Raw genomic sequence first — 16,133 nt, 5'->3', positions numbered from 1 at the left:
ATACTACAGAAAAAAAGATGTTTACAGCCTGGTACAAAAACAGTTTGGACCTCAATAGCTAACTTCCCTAGTCATGATAAGTGTACAGAGAGTGAATTTGTATATATTTCGCCCATTTAGATTGTATTGAGTCTTACATTTATGTGTATTTTATAAGGGTGTGGCTGCTTTTAGTGTCAGCTAGATATTGCCATGATCCAGCTTGTTGCTCATTTAGCCAGGAGTTAACATGAGAGAGAAACTGCCAAGATAGCAACAACTAAAACTATCCGACTGAGCTTCAAAACACCTCTCTAGAAACCTCACAGTGGCATCATGAAATTCGTCCGTCTTTGTGGGTGGGACATGAAAGCAACATCTGCATAAATGCCAAAATCTGAGGTTTCCCAGCATAACATTGCTTTGTAACGCCATGATCGGTGTTATTTCCATTAGCTGTCTGTGATTTTAATGCAGTGGCTGATTGGTTTATATTGTACTCATCTCTGCTGAGTATTTCAATCATTTCTCCTCTCAGCACTGCACCAGCTGTCAGCTTCCACAGTCCAACTTCAACAGCAGTGTTAAGTTGTGTTGATTGTGAAAAATCAGTCCTGAAGGATTTAAACTCAGAACATTGACGTGTCCTTTGTGTTAATCTTAAAATTTATGCCTAGTTTGGTTTGCCTTCATGGAATTGCTGAGTGAGAATGTTTGTGAACTTTTAAGACCCAGCCTGAGAACACGATCTTGACATATGTGATCGATTCGAATATTTTTACAAAGTTGGTGAAGCGTTCTCAAATTGTTTTGGCAGCTATTGTCTTACATTTCATGGCATAAACAAACATAAGCAGGCTGAGCTTTTCTCTTGCACTTGAAGAGGGAAAATTTGAAAACAAACATCACAGAGGCTCATGTTGGGAATTTAAAGATGGACTTTGAAGGGATTCTTACACAGAACACAACTATTATTGTGCTACGCTCTCGTTTTCTATAAATTCTTCCCGTTTCCTGAATTACTCTATAAATCAGCCAGTTCATGACATGTTTTTGTAAGCGATGCTAGTCAGAATAGCTGAGAAACAGTCCTCTGTAAAAATGCACAAGTGATGAATAAGGAAGACCACGTGTACATCATGTTTTTGGTAGCTTTATAGAAAAAAAGGAAAATACACAACATCATAAACACATTGTTTATCTGGTGTGACTTAATGGACAAGTGACGTTTTGCAACACATATTATTCAAGTACTTTAAAGAAGATGCAAGAGGGAAATCAACAGCAGTTTGATCCTGTGTTGAATATCATATGGCACAAGTCTTTTAAAGTGAAGGGGGGGGGGAGGGGACAACAAGAAAATTCTTAAGTATATTATAAACGGTATGCTACAAAAGCTTGTACTAACAAAGACCACATAAACCTGAGAGATGTCGTAGGTAAAGCAAGGCAGAGTCTAGTACTGGGAGTATCTGAAACTAAAAGCACTGCGTTAAGTATTAAAAAGAAGAATGGAATCCACTGTGAAATATTCACCCCAATCCCCTTTAGCTTCACATTTCTAACTTAATGTATATGATTTCCTTAAAATATTAAGTTTCTACAAAATGTACATTCTGTTGCTGATATTCATGGTTAAACCCATAAAACTGTACACATCTGTTTTCATCGCTAACAGTGATTGTAAAAGTCAAAAGTGACAACACTGAGGTCGTGGGCGGACCGACGAGCTTAAATGATACATGACTGGTAAAAATGTTACATCAAAACCAAACACAGAAAGCCCTTGCACTTTCTAAACATTCTCTCCATTGAAATTAATCCAAACTAAGAAGTTGTGTGAACTCGAGTTACAAACGGTTTGAACTGCATGAAGACCAGTAGGAGGCAACTTAGGGCCCGCTAAGACACAATAATACATGATGTGGTGATTTTGCAGGATGTCTTGTGGAAAACGTGAGGTTTCATTTAAAATCACGATCCCTATCATGACACTGATTATGTTCACACAAAGGGAAACGTCTTTCTAGCATTGTGGAAAAGAAGTGGAATGCGTTGATATTGGCATTCTTCGGGCAGGCAGATATACCTATACTTTAGGCATACGTGTGGAAAGTGAAAACAGCTATACAACAGCACGGACGAGAGAGCATCCAAATTCTCTTCAAGAGCATGGGGAAGAACATCTGACTTTTTTTTTTTTTTCAGCATACCAACGCTTCCTTATTAACTGGAAATTCAACAATATTAAAAACATTATATAAGAAGAAACATTCTCCATCTTTGGGGATCCAAAACCAGGATCAAAAGATTTCATCTCCGTAAAAAAAATGTGTCCACGTGTGCACATGTGCTATGCAATGTAAACACTACAGGGATTATTTTCCTTTGGGATTTCATAGAGTCAGTGGAGTCTGAGACTTGAACAGCTTTTTGTTCACTGATGAGGGGATGAGGTAATGTGTCAGCAATGCACGGCACACTTTCTCCGCTCTGGAAGTTGGGGTGAAGCTGTAACATCGATTCTGTCCCTCCAGGTGGAGTCTTGAGTAACATATGACCCCTGCATGCCCCATGAGTCAGTATCCAAACGCTGGCTCCTTCAGGGCTTATTGCTCATGGGTCTGGCAGGGTCGGGGCTTCCCTGGCTGTTGTTACAGTTTGCCTTGTTTCAGCCTCTCTATGTGATGGCATAACTTCAGCGCAGGTCCCAGCTTCAGACCCATGTACTTCATGATCATGTCGCTCCGTAGCAGCATCAGGGCTTTTCCATCAATCTCCTGTGGAAACAAAAAGTAGGATTCAGTAGATTTAAAAAAAAAAAAAAAATAAATAAAAAAAATATATATATATATATATATATAATATGTATGTGGTGCGATCATACATTTCTGTGACTGTTTGAGCAGTCATGCAGTAGTCATTAGACTGTGTGACACTACGCTGTCAGCATAAGGACCAGTGTTACACGTTTTAGTGGCTTCTGGTAGCAACTGAAGCAGAGACGAAAATGTCACAGTCTGTGTCAACAGTCAACAGCCAGCATGAGCCAACCTTCATGTCAAGGTTCATCACTGGTAATGAGATGTGGCTCTGTGGCTAACAGCACTTTTCACTGTGGAAGAGCTGCAGTTTTCAAGACCAGAGACGTGCGATCGGGTCTGGAGTGCAGCAGCATGGTTGTTGTTTTCTTTGACAGTCAAGTGATTGTGCATCAGGAATCCGCCCTCAAGGGTCTGACTGTCTACACAGATTTCATTATAACATCCTTCACTGTCGAAGGAAGAACATTTGGCGCAAAAGGCCTGTTCTGGAACGCTTTGACATGCAGATGCTGCAACGTGTGTGCGTGGTCACAGTGAGGTGACTGTTCACAGGGTTTTTGGCTATAGCAACTCAGGATTTGGCCATCACTAAATTTGGCTTCCGTTAAATTCTTTGACCTACTCAACCTAAAATTCAACTTGAAGGGACACCATTTTGACACACTGTATTGCTGCACAAGAAGGCAATTCAATTCAATTTTATTTATATAGCGTCAATTACAGTCAAATCGTCTCAAGACGCTTTACAGAACCCATATGCCTGACCCCCAGAGCAAGCCCAAAGGCGACAGTGGCAAGGAAAACACCCTTTTAACAGGGGAGAAACCTCGAGTAGAACCCGGCTCTATATAGGGGGGACCCATCTGCCTGCTGGCCGGGCGGGTTGAGAAGGACAGAGGAGGGCAAGGGGGAGGGATGGGAGAAGAGGGAGGGGTGGGAAAGCAAGGAAAACACAACACACATTTGGATACATGCATGACAGAATATGTGACGCAAGGTATAAGCTAACAATGAAAACTGACTCATAGTTTACTCTTATGATGTACGGCTCTGACATTAAACGTACTTGCTGTACGTATTTGCGATTTGCAACAAGGATACCTGCAGACAAGGGTAGACATTCTTCACACACAGACCTAAACCATAAACCTTGTGGTTCTTTATAGTTAACTTACATGTTTTCTGAACAGTTCAGCATGAGGTGCTAATGCTGTGGGGTCAGCATCCCTGACAAACTGCATCACCTCCTCAATGGACCAGGAGGAGGGGTTTTTACTGGGCAGCTGAAGACTCTCCCGGTCAGACACCAGAGCCTCAGGACCTGTGGTGGAGCTGGCTGCTGTAAAAGCAGGCAGATTGAACATATGAAGCATCTGTTCACGATTCTGTCTGTAATGGTCTCCCTGGAGTATTTGCACAAATTCAACTAGTAATAATCTACTCCCACAGATTTTTTTCTGTACCTTCCACTCGTCTGTGAGACTGCGTAGAGCTGAGTTCTGCAGGATGAGAGGAAAGGCGACGCACTGGTGTGCTGCTGCTGCTGTGGTGGTAAAGGCTGCTGGCCTGGGAGTGGTAGCTGGATGAACTGCGCACTGTCTGAGGTCGAGGGGTCATGGAGTTGGAGGCAGAATCCATGTAGCGCTGCTCCTTTATTAGGCCGTTCTCTTCATGGGGCAGAGTCTCTGCTGGAGAGAGGAAAACACAAGTGGCATTAACATGTTATTCTTTAAAATTCTATTTAATCTGCCTTCGAGACAAACATCCTAACATGAACTGTGCAGACACATCCTAGTGTAGCAACAAAAAACTTCATACTGAAGTACTGGTGTCTAGAATGTACAGTAGATTCCTCCTTAGAACCAGACAGCACAGACACAACTCGTCATAGTACCACAACTCCATTTAGTGCTGACAACAACACTGTGCAATCAGTTAGGTTGAATTATACACACAGGGAATGCAGAAACACAAAAGCTACATGTGTTTTTGATATTAATTGCAATTTACCCTGGCACAAACTATACACAAATAAATTCTGGGAAGCAGATCCAAAGGTAGAAGTAGAGTGATGAGCTAGTGATGCAAAAAAAACCCAAAGCAAAACATGATGACAGGTCTGTTAGAGGACAACATCAGAGTCTGCTTTGGTGTGCATCATCACCACGCTGCTGCATGATTACAGTTTCTCAGCTTTGCCTTTCTGCTACAATAGTCTGAGTAAGCTCAAGCCTCTTGTTGCCTCACAGAAAAAAAAATCTGGAAAAAAAAAATCAAAAAGATTTGACAACCCTAAACTTAAGTCCTCATTTAGGGGATTTTTAATTTATGACTCTTCCCACATTCAAGGTATCAAATGTAAGCTAAATAATTACCATGCAAAAGCACAAGGCCAAATGTGACAATTAAGAGCATAGCACCTCCTACTCAACATGGTTAGTCTTGTAAACTGTTCAGTTAAGTGTGCAATGTTTGTGCAGTTCATCCTCTGTGAATATATCTAAAAAAGCATATTTTACTGATTACAACATGTGAGGATGTATTTTTCCTGAGGTAAAGGAGTTTCTGAGTTATTTCACCTTATGTATTTCCTACCAAACAAGAAGAAATAAGAAATGTTGTTGCAGTGTAAAGTGTTCCACAGGAATAGAAAACCAGCAAGGTCAGTGGTACCTTCTGAAGGATGAGCTTCAGCACGTAAATGTTTAGGAGACAGAGGTGCTGCATACGGTGGAGAGACTCCAGAGAGACTCCGTTTACTGCCTCGTGCCAGAGAGGGAGTGTCCAACGCCTCCTCTTTCACTGGAAAACAACCAAAGAAAAAGTCACTTTTAGCCGAAGGTCAATAGCTACTTCAGGTACGTATGAACCACAGGAGAAAACAACTTTATAATGATACTAAGAAGTCCTACATTTTACATAGATATATGAAACAGAAGTAGTAAAAAAACAACAAAAAACAAAACTATATATCTGTCGCAGGCAGTCTATTGGTGATGCTCATCCTGGTGCTGCATGAGGAGTTTATGACAGCGACACTTGTTAGTTTTGTTTCAGATTTACTTTCTCTGATCCTTTAGATACCTTTACCCTGATGAAGGAGTGGCGTTTCTGAAATACCAAGGGAATGCAGTGTTTACCTGACTTGTTCCTGTCGTAAGTAGTGTAGTGGCTGAACGGCTGGCTGCTGAACAGGTTGTCACACTGCAGATGACGACACATGGTCTCCAAAAATCGCAGCACAAAGGAAGCACTAGAGGCTGATGGTAGTCTGACAACACGAACTCCACCATCTGTTCTCACTGGGATAACACGGACAACACGTCTTATTGTTCCATCAGTCATCTTAAAGCAGCCATCTAATGTGACAGCTTTTCAATTCCAGTAACTCAACAACTTTAAACAACTGGTATCGTGTGTCTGTACCTTTGACAACCTCTCCTCCCCCTGAATCGTTCTGCAGAGCGCTGAGCAGGACTTTAGGCTGGTATGCACAGTCTATACACGACTGGACCACCTGCTGGAGCACAGCATTCACTGGTCCCGGGCCAAAGTGGTCTGGCAGATGCTGCATCTGTTTCCTGTCCAGGTGGGGACCACAGTTTCCATGCTTATTCACGTACACGCACACTGAAACAACAAGAAACACAGTGAGCAAAAAATTAGACGTTCTAATGATACCTTTAATTCAGTGCAGCTGCTGACTGTGGGATCAAACCACTGTTCACTCTCACCTGTTGAAACCACTGAGTTGAGGCTGGGAGGGCTTTCTTGTGAAACCTGGATGCTGGGCAGCTGTGTTGAACTTTGGAGAATCTTGGACTTCTTCTGAAAAATACACAATAATTTGCAGACACACTATAGCATAACAACTGTGGATGTGTTTTAGTATCACTCATGGTCTGCGTTTGTTCAGCCGAGTCTTACCTTGCCTCCACGTTTGGGCCCTCTCTTCTTGTGGACTCGGGGAACAAGCTCTGTGTCCTCGGGAACGGCTCCATTCTGGGCAGCTGCTGCTTCTGCAACAGCTTTGAGGAGAGCGATGGTCTCACTCTTAGGCCGACGGCCTCTTACCCCCTTCCTGACAGGCAAAGGGGGCAGAGGGTTGGGGAGTCTGTAGGGGGACTGCATGGAACGCCTGCTGGGCTTGGAGGGCGATGCCGGGAGAATCTGCAGGTTTTTTGGCAGAGTAACTGTAACAACAACATCAATGGAGTAGATTAAAAAAATGTCCTTGACAAAAGCACAAATACTGACTTCATATTGATTATGACAGTCCTGAGTGTACTAAAAATTTATATAAATGTTCCCCAAACTAAAAGGAAAACCAGACATGGATACAATACAAACAAAAAAGAAACAGGGCCTCGGCAAGCAATGCACAGCCGCCTTCTCTTGGACAGTAAATGCAAGCATGTAGTCTCTCTGTCCGAGGAGAGGATAATAAAAATGAAGAATGGTTTACAACTTCCATCACTGTGGAGTCTTTCTTGGGTGATTAGGGAGACAAACTGTGTGTCATCATGTCTGATCAATGCAGAGAGCAGTGCTTTTATTGGTGGCAGATACTGAAGTCAAATTACAGAGTACGTCTGGTGCCGATCTGGGTTTGGACGTGGTACCTCATTACTGGAAATGACATGGGACGAGCTCCAAATCATGTCATACAGCGTCATTCACTTATTCATTAAGATTTTTTTTATTTTACTTTCTGCATGAACATGCATTTAACTGACCATGTAAAGCAGCATTGTTAACATAATAACCATCTTACAACACAAACTGGAGGCTTTTGAAACACACAAAATCTCCTCTAAAAATAATATCTAATTTGAAATAAAACTAACAGCTATTACAACTAATCTTCCTGGTATTAACGCAAAGCTGCACGTAACATATTCTGACAAAAACAAGACATTGTCATAGAAACTTGACATTCAGTGGGCAAAATAATGACAGTAATCTTTATAAAAAGAAAAGATTACTGGTTCCATCTTCTCGAATGTGACAATATACTGTTTTTTTTCTCTGCTGTCTACAATTTTAAATATCTTTGGTTTTTCCAACTACTGATCCAAGAAAACACTTATAAGGTGACACTCAAAGAGCCAGTGTCTTTTTTTTTTTTTTAATCAACTAACCAAGAAGATAATTAGCAGATTAATCAATGACAGTAATTAGTTGTAATGCTAGACTGTAATATTGATCATTCTCCTTATTTTATACACAAAATGAAAGGTAAACGCAAAACAGAAACACTGAACATACATCAATTCTTCTAAATGAGGACAATCCAAGCATTAAGTCTCTACAATGTCACTAAAAAAGAGGGAACTAGTTCATCTTTATTTTTGGCGGCTGCTCATATTTGTTGTGAATGTTGCTTCCTATAAAGTACCAAAAAGGTTTGCCAAAAACAGATTAAAAAAAAAATGTCAACATGCTACGAGAAAAATAAGCAGAAACCCTCAGAAAGGAAGAGCTCGTTCATCTAGCTGTCTGTTTCTGTGTGTACTCGTGATTACCTAAAAATACCAACACATAGTGAGCCAAGTAATAAAACAAATCTCCTGGGATGAGGAGATTAAAATGTGTGGTAGGAAAAGGGTATGTGTGCTTTACTAGAGGTCATACATGAGCAGGTAAAAGTACATGTAAAAGAAAGCAGTAGTAGGGCTGTAAGTCTCTCGTGTTTCACGGCTGATAATATTATCCTCTCCATGCAGACTCTCAGACACAGATGTGGTGCAGCAGACAGTGAACTGAGCCTTTATGTAAACATATTTTTTTCCATGTAAACAGGTATGATGTGAAGAGCATAAATCCTCCTCCTGCACCTCATCCTCCCACTTCTAATCCTGCCTGTTCCATCCTGCCCACCCAAACAGAGACACGCAAACACGAAGACCCGACTCCGCACTCTGTCTGCAGTTCACGTTATAAACAACTGATGGCTCCGTGCTTCTGACACGCCTGTTTCTGAATGTCGCCATAGTCTACCACGATGAAAACACCACAATTAACTTGTTACTAAGCAACCCTATTTAGGAATGAAGCCACTGCAGAGACTGATGTTGAAAAGAGATCATCCAGAGTGAGCATGTTGTGTGTGAAAGCATATTAAAGACAACACAGAGAAGAACTTTGTATCTAATCAGGGAAATCCAGATTTCAGAAACTTGAGCAGTTGACTGCCCTGTTGCTGAGCTCTGGTAACTTTCCCTAATTTAATTCCATGTAGAATTTTTTTATTGTCATCTGAAAGCTGACCCTTCTCAACCCCAAACCCTCCATATTTGAAAGGTATGTTAACTTTAAAAAATACAGAAACTAAATTACATTGTGTAGCAAAACCTGTATACAACGAAAGAATGATCTGTTTTTATCTTTCCTGCATTCGTGGAGCTATTCATGGGTGACATGCATCAAAATCTTTATTCTTCATTCAAGCATTTCTTTTTAGAAATTAAGATTTTAAATGAGTCTGTAAAAACGAAAGGTTTGCACAACCGAAACGCCATGAGTGAAGCAGCTGCGACCAAAACTTTAGGGACTATTGAGCTGTACTGCAGGTTGTGTTCACACCGGAGCTGATAGGAGGCATGAATGGAAGCTAATTACAGCACTGAAGGCAAAATAAAACTTAATAGGGAAATTCTCCATGGCTCAGAAATGTTCTGTAGAGGAGCAGGTTGTCAGTAATATTTTGGAAGCATGGTGAAATATCTTCTAGAGTATATTTGCAGAGTAGTGTGAAATTTGGAGCCATAAATGAGGGCACATGTTGAAACCTTTTTTTTTTAATTTTGGCAAAAATAAATTTAGTTTCCATTTTATAAATAATTGTTTCTGACACTTTGTTACTCTGCACAAAAGACATTGAGTCCTCTGTACTTCTAGTTGTGGTTGTGTTGTACTCACAAATGTGCAGGATCTTATACTGCAGTGAAAAATGAGCCCACAGTAAGTAAACAGACAGTTGCAGGACGGGGAAAAAAAGGCCCTGAAACTGCTTAAGGCTCCGATGGTTAATCCCATGTGGAGTCATTCATAAATTTTCCTGGGAGTTAAGTACAAAGACTACCTGCTACCTTTGTTTACCACCCACTTGGACAACTACCAAAACCACTCACCCAGCTGCAGAATCATCACAGACCTCGATAAAACCTATTCATTCAAATGTAAACATCTTTCTCTTTAGATCTTCCTCAAAAGATGTGCAAATATTTTTTTAGAAATCACACACAGATCCAGAAGCAAAAGTCGGGCTTTCTTTTACTGCATGTCCAGCACCTGTTAAAAATTAGGCAATGTATATTTCACTCTGTCAGGGCAAGCAAAAAGGCGAGATGATTAATGATAATTGTGTTTATATTTGTCTAGCTGTGGGTGCAATTTCCTTGCTGTGGGGAGGAGGAGGGCGCATTGCAGCTAAATGAGCGTGAAGGAAACACTGATTGCAAACAATAGCATCTGCCTCAAACCTCATTGTTCGCTTCACTGAGACACAAGCGGACATCTGCTGCCACCTAGAGTCCAACACTCACCACTGTTGCCCGGTGGCTGGAGGCTGTGCTTCGTCAGGGAGCACCAGCCCACAGGGAAGATGTCCCGGGAGTCGTACTTGCACCAGTAGTCGAAGGCACCCCGCCAGCCGTCGAACATGATGAAGACTTCATCGCCCTTTACTTCTCCAATGGTGGCGGGACAGATGAGGTACGGGTTCTTCTTGTCTACAGCCTCCAGCTTCATGCCCGGCTTAAAGTTATTCTGGGGGGGCCTCGGAGGTTCCTGGAAGTAAGCGCGAGATCCCTACTGTAATAACTTTTAAATATTTCAACTGACAGTCTGATGGTGCTATACAGCCTGCATAAGACACTTTATAAAGGTAATACAAACCTTTTTAAAGGCTGTTATTGGTGCCATCTCTGCTCCATTCAAGGTTCTCAACAGGAACATGGGCCAAGAGGAGGCGTTCATCCGAAATCCTTGAAGAGGGAATTTTCAAGACAAAACTAAGATTTAATTCATTGAGAAATAAATAGTTTTTAACAGACAATGTTAATTATTGGGGAATATCCAGTACTCCCAAGGTTTTTTCCTGATTAGAGGGATTTTTGAGGCCCCCACACAAGAGTTTCAGCACTGAGGACATCTTTTTTTAAGCTGCTTTGTCAAATAGGGTTTCATTTACTCATGCATAATAGGCATTCTAGTTTAAAAAATGGTTGGAAGTACCAGGCAAAAAAAAACAAAACAAAACAAAACATAGATTCCTGTCAAATAAGGCAGCACAAACCAATCATGTTTACTGTTGTGGATAGTCACCTATTCTGAGTCAACTGTGACTGCTCAGGCGAAATTTTTCCAGCCAGGAAGCATGTTTGTCACATAAATAGAATGCTCACTGGAATAAAGGACCTTTTTTTTTAACAGACAATATCTTGCTTTTTTTGATTCCTAATGCCACTATCCCTGCTTAAGGGAATTAATTTAGCTGGGTACAATTTAATGAAAAGATAAAATAGACTTTATTAATCTCACAAAGGAGAAATTTAACATTACAGGGCTGTATGTTTAACCATTGTAACTCTATGAGCACACATCTGTATTTTCTTGCTAAAAATATAAATATACACTACCGTTTAAAAGTTTGGGGTCACTTAAAAATATCCCTATTTTTGAAAGAAAAGCTTTTTTTTCAATGAAGATAACATTAAATTCAACAGAAATATAGTCCAGACATTGTTAATGTGGTAAATGACTATTCTAGCTGGAAACAGCTGACTTTAATAGAATATCTCCATAGGGGTACAGAGGAACATTTCCAGCAACCATCACTCCTGTGTTCTAATGCTACACTGTGTTAGCTAATGGTGCTGAAAGGCTCATCGATGATTAGAAAACCCTTGTGCAGTTATGTTAGCACATGAATAAAAGTGTGAGTTTTCACGGGAAACATTTTTGAACGGTGATATACAAAGGCAAAAAAAAAATTTCTAAAAATCACTCCTGTCAAATCAGTTATCTTCATGAGTCTGCTAGTATTAAATTTTATTCCTAGTAATTTTCATTTTTAGTATAGTATTAAATTCTATTGCTCTTCTTGTGTTTTTACTGCTAGTGAATATTTATAACCCTCCAATAGCAGTTCTGCAGAGAAATGTACAGATAGAATACAGCAATGGAGAAAATATTCCTTTAAATAAATACTTTGGAAGGGTAGATTATCTGTTATAGATTGATGAGTATAAAAAAATAAGTAGTGAGGCAGGACATTTTTCCTTATATAATTACAAATGACATCACTAATGTGCTTGTCTCACCAAGTGGTGGCTGCAGCATGTCTCCATTCTTCTCACAGGTGCCAATAGGCTGGATGTCAGAGGAGTCCACCAGTCTCCAGAAGTCATTGCTGTTGTCGCTCCCATCCAGACGAAGACGAAGACGAACCCCAGTTAAACCCATCACTGTGGCAATACAGACTGAGGTGGAATTGCGTGGGTCGTGGGCTTCAAGCTTCATTCCCACCTTGAAGTCGTTTGAGGGTGGGACTCTGTCCTGCAGATATTAGGAAAATGCAACAAGTCAGTGTTGTAAACACAGCTCCAATACACTTTGAACAAATTGTTAATAAATCAACCCATAGCTCAAGCCAAGTTTAGATAATATCATATTAAAGTTAAACATGTGTCACAGCATTTGGGAAGAGAAGTAGTTTGTTTCTATGTGACAGTAAACAACGAGGGTTGTGTTGTAAGCCATGAAGACAGGATTTTTAAACAAATCCAGGTGGTACTACATAATCTATAGGACCATGGATATGCCCCAGTAATGCCTGTAAAGGGTGTTCAATACACAAATGCACAAATGCTCATCAAATTTTCCAAAGGAAGGCACCATACTGAATCACTGTTATCACTGTCTGAAGCAGAATGCATTAGTAGCGGTGCTCCACACACTGGCGACCAAGAGAATTGTTGTTTGCTGAGATTCACAGTACACTTCCTCGTTAAAACCACATTAATAGACACTAAAACCACAATCAATCACTGTCTGGCATGACTTGTAAATTACAGGTTGCTGAAACATTAGCATAATTCAAAGTGCTTGTAGAGATTAGTTAAGTAATAAAATGAATCTAACAGTTTGGAATAGCAACAGACTGAATATACTTTTGAAAGACACAGTCTGAATCTGCGCTCAGTGGAGTGTAGTCCATTTAATGTTGTTTGTATTAAAGTGCCTTTGAATGATGATGCATTCACCTGCTGACATACGTACTGCAGTGCATTAAAGTGGTGATCTACCTGCTTAGCTTAGGTAAAGACATGAAACAAACTACATAGCCAGTGACTCCAAAGCTTTAAACGTTCTAGCAAAGCAGAGTTCTCGACAGAAAGGAAAAAACAGACAAGCACTCTTTTATCCAAGACTGAAGTTTTGCAAATTCTTTCCAAATGTATTAATATACACCATTTACATGCAAATTTCCCCTTGTAAATATAGAATAAATTCAGAACATACCTGACGAAAACAGCTTGATGGAGCCGGTATGGATGATGTTTCTTTTAGATATTCTTCCCAACTGAAAGCATCTATAAGGAAACCAAAACAAATGTATGTTTTGACTGTAAAAACTAATGGAAAACTGCAACTGGTAAATTTTGTGCTTACAAAATAACTTTAAAAATTCTATCAGTGTTTGCAAGCTGCATGTCACAATATTACCAGTTAACTGTCTCTAACTCTAAGCTTAGTCACCTTCTGTCTCAAGTACATTTACACCAACCAGACAATTTTCTCACAGCTTTAAAGAAAATGTAATCATGTCTTAACTTTTCAGAAAGACGCCCAAGCTAAAAGAAAATCTGGAGTCAAATTGATACTGGTAATATGTGGAACAAACCTCCCTCTGTTGCAACAACATGCCTCAAAATAAAGCACTTCAACACGATTTTAATGATGTAAACACTAATTACAGCTCTTCTTGTGTGTAACCAAGGTAATACATGAGAGTAAGACTACAAAAATCCAAGGGCAGTCTATCACAAACTACTAAATAAAAAAAATGCACCTTTCGCCGTTGCAGGAGTTGTACCTGTTGGTGGAATTGTCCTTCCTGGTTTCTCTTTTTTGCCATCTTTCTGGTCTATGAATAATAAAAACAAAATGAAAAGAATTGAACAAATATTGTAAAATATTCACAAATTTGCACTATAAATCTGTCAACAGAAGTAAATAATGACTTTAAAGCAGTTACAATAGCTGTGCATTTCAATCTTCTCAAATGACTACATCTTGCTGCTTTAGGCAAAGTAGACCCCTTTTAGGAATTTTTTTTTCTAAAACTTTAGAACTTTCTTTACATCTATGAGCCACACATTACAGTCTTAACATAAAGAACCCATAAACATGCTTTAAATGTACAAACATAAATACTTAATGACAAATTTTAACCAGTTTTATTGATTGGGGTCTCATTTAGTCAACCATAATAAACATTTTTGTTCATCGGATCATCAAATATTCCAGTAAAATATAATGATCTCTGTAACATAAGGCAACACAGAATTATTCCCTTTACTGAATGCCAACCGAACCTGCTTACTGTCGCACATAATCCCTAAAAGGCCCATTCTAACCCTGGAAAAATCACTGTAAAAGGGTTAAGAATACATTTTTAATGTCTCTAACAAACAGCTTCAAATGATAAAATAATCTGCTTTTTTCACATCCAAAGTGCACTGTTTTCATCAGAGCCAAATGACAACTCCTTGCCTTTTAGTGGAGTTTTTCCCATGGTGGCAGATGACCAAGGGTGATGCTTTTATGGCAACAAACAAGGAGCAGGATGTCCGTCCAGATTGTTCCCGTGCCTGTGTAGTCTTGTCCTGAAAATATCAGAGGCGGAAAACATTCCATAAAAATTAAGAAAACAAACAGACAAATAATCTGCTCAAAAATATCTTTAATAAACAATTACTCCCCTGTTGATGCATTCACAAACTAAGTGTTTTGGCATTAGCAGCTAAGAGTACAGCAAAAAAATCTAATAAACAATTTCAAAATACAGTTATGAAAAAACTATTAATGCTATGTGGCCTCTGTGGTGTATTTATAAGGACTACAAAGGCATTAAATCAGGTGATAATTTAGATAAATTTGGAAGCAAAAAGAGAAACACCACTAAAAACAACCCACAGCAAGGAGCCACATGAAACCTGAAGGGCTGCTGTTAGCGAAAGGAACTTTTCTGTTACAGTGAAACATATCAGAACCTCTTTCATGTACAGTAGTGTGGTTTTCCCAATCACAGACACTCCCACTGAGACAGGAAGCCTGTGACAGGGTGGGTTTTCATATGAGGTTCAACTGCAGGCCTGTGGTGTACCGGGACAGCACATATGACACCGTATTTAACTTTGTGTACATTCCCTCCGCATTTCCAAAAACCAGCGAAATGCTAACACGAACTTCACCTGCAAATCAGAGAGTTTGACAGGAAGAACCTAAACCAGAATATATGCATGGGTGTAAGACGAATAAAAAGTGACAGCGTGTTCTCAACTCCAACCACCGTTTTACAGTAAAAACACAGGCTGATTCATTAACGGTAAAATTAGCCACGTTGGATGACTGTTATGATGAAGCTAGCTTTGCTATTCTGCGAGCTAATTCAACGTTACATTCATGGACTTGGTTGTTTCCTGCTACACCTAACGTAACAACTTCTAATAATTTTTGCCTTATATCGAGACAAATATTAAATGATTTACATTTTCTAATGTTTTTTTCCTCCAACTTCAACGTTTCCTGTGGATGTTAGCTAGTTATGTCACCTCACCCATCAGCCTATTTATGTTAACTTCGTTGGGAACAGCTAGCGAGGCTAAATGCCGAGAAAGGTAGCTATAATTTACTTCATACATAATGTTACGTTAAAAGCTGGTGCTCGTCACATTAAATATTGCACCTTTACTATCTGGCTTGTAATATTAACGCTATACGGTTGCAGGTAATAGTCTGGGCCCAATGTTGACAACTGGAACTGCTTGATTTGCTAGCTACCGCTGCTGGCTAATAACTAGGTTGGCTAACCCTAGCGTTAACCCTCTGAGAACAGTTTCTTTCATATTATCAGGGAGAATTACACGTAACTAGGGTCGAGTAGCTTCCGCTGCCTATTTTCCGAAACTCTATTTCATTAATTCTGAAGAATAAACTTACAAGTGTCCCGTTTTTTCGAGTGAAGATCCACTTTTTTCTATTCGTCAGCTGCCATTTTTTTCACGAATGTAGTGTATGCTTACACGCATGTAATTTATG

At 39.8% G+C, this 16,133-nt stretch overlaps 1 protein-coding gene across 2 annotated transcripts; it reads right to left on the bottom strand.

The window, feature by feature from the left end:
- Positions 1-1,116: 1,116 nt before the first annotated feature.
- Positions 1,117-16,133, bottom strand: LOC110955346 (sex comb on midleg-like protein 2). Of its 2 annotated transcripts, none has more exons than XM_022200288.2 (15): positions 16,035-16,133; positions 14,586-14,698; positions 13,882-13,956; positions 13,332-13,402; positions 12,131-12,365; positions 10,704-10,792; positions 10,352-10,595; positions 6,732-6,997; positions 6,539-6,632; positions 6,231-6,434; positions 5,945-6,106; positions 5,478-5,606; positions 4,268-4,492; positions 3,980-4,143; positions 1,117-2,759 (listed from the first exon to the last, which is right to left on the bottom strand). In XM_022200288.2, exons 2-15 carry the CDS (start codon positions 14,605-14,607, stop codon positions 2,634-2,636), a joined length of 2,106 nt encoding a protein of 701 aa, XP_022055980.1. In that variant the 5' UTR covers positions 14,608-14,698; positions 16,035-16,133; the 3' UTR covers positions 1,117-2,633. The 2 variants fall into 2 exon arrangements, with proteins under 2 accessions (XP_022055980.1, XP_022055981.1); XM_022200289.2 differs by having other exon boundaries at positions 6,539-6,629.

This window comes from Acanthochromis polyacanthus, chromosome 4, assembly GCF_021347895.1.
Source record: "Acanthochromis polyacanthus isolate Apoly-LR-REF ecotype Palm Island chromosome 4, KAUST_Apoly_ChrSc, whole genome shotgun sequence".
Classification (NCBI taxonomy): Eukaryota; Metazoa; Chordata; class Actinopteri; family Pomacentridae; genus Acanthochromis; species Acanthochromis polyacanthus.
This window is presented reverse-complemented; position numbering and strand designations above follow the sequence as displayed.